This window comes from Macaca fascicularis, chromosome 5 (genome assembly GCF_037993035.2).
Source record: "Macaca fascicularis isolate 582-1 chromosome 5, T2T-MFA8v1.1".
NCBI classification, from domain to species: domain Eukaryota; kingdom Metazoa; phylum Chordata; class Mammalia; order Primates; family Cercopithecidae; genus Macaca; species Macaca fascicularis.
In genome coordinates this window covers 127,173,846-127,177,364 of record NC_088379.1, presented here as the reverse complement: position 1 = coordinate 127,177,364, position 3,519 = coordinate 127,173,846, and the positions used below count along the sequence as shown (strand labels likewise).

At 36.9% G+C, this 3,519-nt stretch overlaps 1 protein-coding gene across 1 annotated transcript; it reads right to left on the bottom strand.

The window, feature by feature from the left end:
- Window positions 1-672: 672 nt before the first annotated feature.
- On the bottom strand, window positions 673-2,076 carry LOC102125879 (signal peptidase complex subunit 2-like). The gene has a single exon (XM_005555850.4). The coding sequence runs from the start codon at window positions 2,069-2,071 to the stop codon at window positions 1,391-1,393; it is 681 nt and encodes a 226-aa protein (XP_005555907.2). The 5' UTR covers window positions 2,072-2,076; the 3' UTR covers window positions 673-1,390.
- Between the last annotated feature and the right edge of the window lie 1,443 nt (window positions 2,077-3,519).

The window sequence follows — 3,519 nt, the reverse complement described above, 5'->3', positions numbered from 1 at the left end:
TGCACTGAGAAAGAGCCAAACATCTGTGTTCCTGCCCAAAACATGTACTGTGAATCTAACCATGAAGAAATATCAGAACCTACACATTGAGAGATATTCTTTAAAATAAATGGTCTGGATTCTTCAAAAGCATCAAGGTCATCAGACTGGAGAGTCTAGATTAAAGGAGACTAAAGAAAGAAGAAAACTAGATGCAATTTTTGCTCCTAGATGAAATCTTGGAACAGAATGTTTTGCTTTTTCTATAAAGGATATTTGTGAGACAATTAGCAAAATCTGAAAGAGATCTGTAGATCAAAGTTAGTCTCCTGATTTAATTGTATCAAAGTTAATTTCCTGATTTTGATAACTGTATTGTGATTATATAAGAGAATGTCCTCAGTTTCAGGAAATGCACACTGAAGTATTTAGTGATAAAGGAGCATTGTGTGTTTAACTTACTCTCAAGTGATGCAAAATCATCATTACGTCTATCCATCCATCTATCTCTATATTATACAACAATGATAAAGCAAATACAAAATATTAACTTTGGGGATCTGGGTGAAGGGTAAAAATTTTTGCAACTTTTCTGTATGTCAAAATAAAACTTAAGAAACAAAACCTGCAGTGGAAGGATACATTGCAAACTGTTTTGTATAGCATTAGGAGGGTTCCATGACCTGATGCACATTTTATTTATTTTTTTATTTTTTTTTCACATCTTCCTTCCTTTTATTGAAAAAAATTTTAGAAAATGGCAGTTAATAAAAGGCACAAACAAATCAACAGGGATATACTAGTGGAAAACACAATATAAAACTAAAATGCCATTGGCTTCTTTAATTGGTTAAAAGCACAAAATGTAACAGGGAGAAAGTCTGTTTCAAACAAATTAAAAAGCTATTTTTTTTTAAATTCTCCCCAAATCAGATATATACACACCCACAAAAATAGTGTGTGAAGGAAAGCTGTCATACACAAGACGTTGTATCCTGAATTCTTCAAGGAAACACATATTGAAATAGGAATTAACAGAGTCAGCAACAGATTAATAATTTTTTAAAATTCAGTCTTAAAATGCTACATGGCCCAAAGCTATACTATATAAAGTATGCTAGGTACAAAAGAAAACATCTGTACAGCTTTTAGCAAAACTACTTTCCCAGAAAAGCAAATTAAAATAATGTAATCAGCAGATCAAGGAGACTACAGCTAGACATCAGAGCTACAACTTCTCATATCTGTGTCAGAAAATCCTATTTATCCAGAATAGACTAAAATTTCAGGACAAAACAGGGACTTTTAAACATTTCTTACTTTACCCATTTTAAGTTCTTTTTATCTCCCCCACCCCCCAAGCCAGTAATTCAGCAAGATCCAGCAGAAAGAGGGCTACTTTTAGAATTGGCTATTTTATTTTTCTTTCTATGGCGAGACTGTCATGGAGCCTGGATATTTCAGGCTCATATGCATCCATGACCAGTGTCCCACTGTGGTCAAAAAACTTAGCAATGGACTTGGTGAACTCGGCTTCCCGCTGCTGCTTTGTTCTCCCACTGATGAAGGTCAGCTTCAAGGTGTATTTGTCATCAAACCTTTTAAGGCTGGAGGACAGCTGCCAAATATCATCAGGATCCATTCCTGTAGGATCTTTCCTGTGGGCCACGAGAAAGATGCTCTTCTCCTTATATGAGGTATAAATGGTCAGAATCCCCATCATCACAAAATAGGATATGACGCACAAAGCCAAAACGGGTTTCGACTCTGGAAAGGGGTGCATATAATCCCAAATCAAAGCCACTATGGCAAAGAAACAGGAGATTATACAGATGGTGAGGCGACCATCAATTAGACCAAAATTCTCCACGTATTTGTATTTTTCCAGAAGTACCTTTTTGGCAGAATCATCCAAAGAGTTTTTCACAGCTGATCCATCCCACTTGTCAATTTTTACAGGCTTATCATCTATCTTCCACTTATCCAACAAGCCGCTACGGCCACTGCCTGTCCCGCAGTTGGAACCACCGCCAGCCCCACTATTGCCTCCGAGACCACCGCTTCTCCCGCCCTGTGTAGCTGCCGCTGCCATGTTGTGCGCCTCTGCGTCTCCCCCTGATGCACATTTTAACTAAGGCAGGTAAAGTATTTTATGCCATACCCATTCTCTCTACTCTAGATTATCATATTGCTAGAGGTTTCCCTGACAGCTCAGTAGAGAGTCAAGCCCAGTATAATTCCTATTGGCTTTTATTTTTTATTTTTTTGTTTCTCAATCCTCAACCAGTGGAAGACCAATAGGCTTTTATTAACAATAACGATCATAATGATGAAGTAAATTGCCTTACAACTGTATCTCATAGAGATTTTCTTATTGTAGTATATACGTGTTTTGCCTTCTTTCTTGGCAAGTTCATTAATAACTGTAATCAACATGCGCTATTAGCACACGAAGGCCTAATAGATCACTGGTCTTAGAATTCCATGTAATATTTGGGAAAGAAATTACATAGAGTGAAATGCATATATTTTCTGACATTTAAGAAACCGTTTGTTCAATTCTAGGCTATCAGCCCTCACCCAGGAAAGGGAGAATGGGCCTTATTCCAAAACTTAGAGTGTTTCAAAAATTAGCTGGATTTTGAAATATGTGTGTATATTTAATTTTAGATATGGATGTGATTAATTTTCTGGGAATTTATATAGAAAAAGAAAATTATAGGTACCACGAACCAACACAGTAATAATTGGGAAACTGCCCAAATTGGCCATCTTGCTCCTATTCAAATCCTTTGAGCAACTTACTTCCTATTGAGAACAGATGGCTATCTACCAAGTTATTGTAAGCTTGCCATCTGACAAAGCTGTTTTGAAGTAAAAGAGGTAAATATTTGAGGTTCAAATGCATTCCTTGTGTATACAGTATGCAGAGCAGATATTGTCAGTAGATGTTAACAAAATTTCTTGAGAAGCCACTAATAAGGTGTAATGTGAGGGTGATACTTCTTTTCTTCATCTGATCATATATTATATTGATTTTCCTTAGTCACAAGAGCACCAAGGGGTATAATATTCTTCACAAGTATTATGGCTGGGGTCAGGCTGAGAATACGTCTCGTCATGGCACTGTTGGGAGAGATAAGTATCCTGCAGGTGATACACTTCAGCTTGAGTGTAGCTTGAGACAAAAGAGTGGATCTGTTTGATTCGTTGTGAGAAGGAGGTACTCGTGTCAGCTGCACTCAAGAGGCTCCATCTGTGGATTTTGCATTTACCGTGCCTCCATAATTAAAGCTTTTTACGACTGAAGTTGAAGTTAAGAACCTTGGCTGTCCCCAAAATGATTCAAAAGCATTAAAACATTGCTGATATATGTGTGTGTGTGTGTATATATATATATATACACACACACACATATGTATGTATATAGTAAGCCTGTTCATTGAGATAATCAGTGGATCTGGATTCAAGTTGCAGAACCTTGTCCTACAAGCTGTATAATTTTGGACAAGTCAGTCTCTTAGAGCAGGGGTCAGTAAA

Bases quoted from the DNA above. Each gene is read 5' to 3' on its own strand.
- LOC102125879 (XM_005555850.4), bottom strand. From the start codon at position 2,071: ATGGCAGCGGCAGCTACACAGGGCGGGAGAAGCGGTGGTCTCGGAGGC.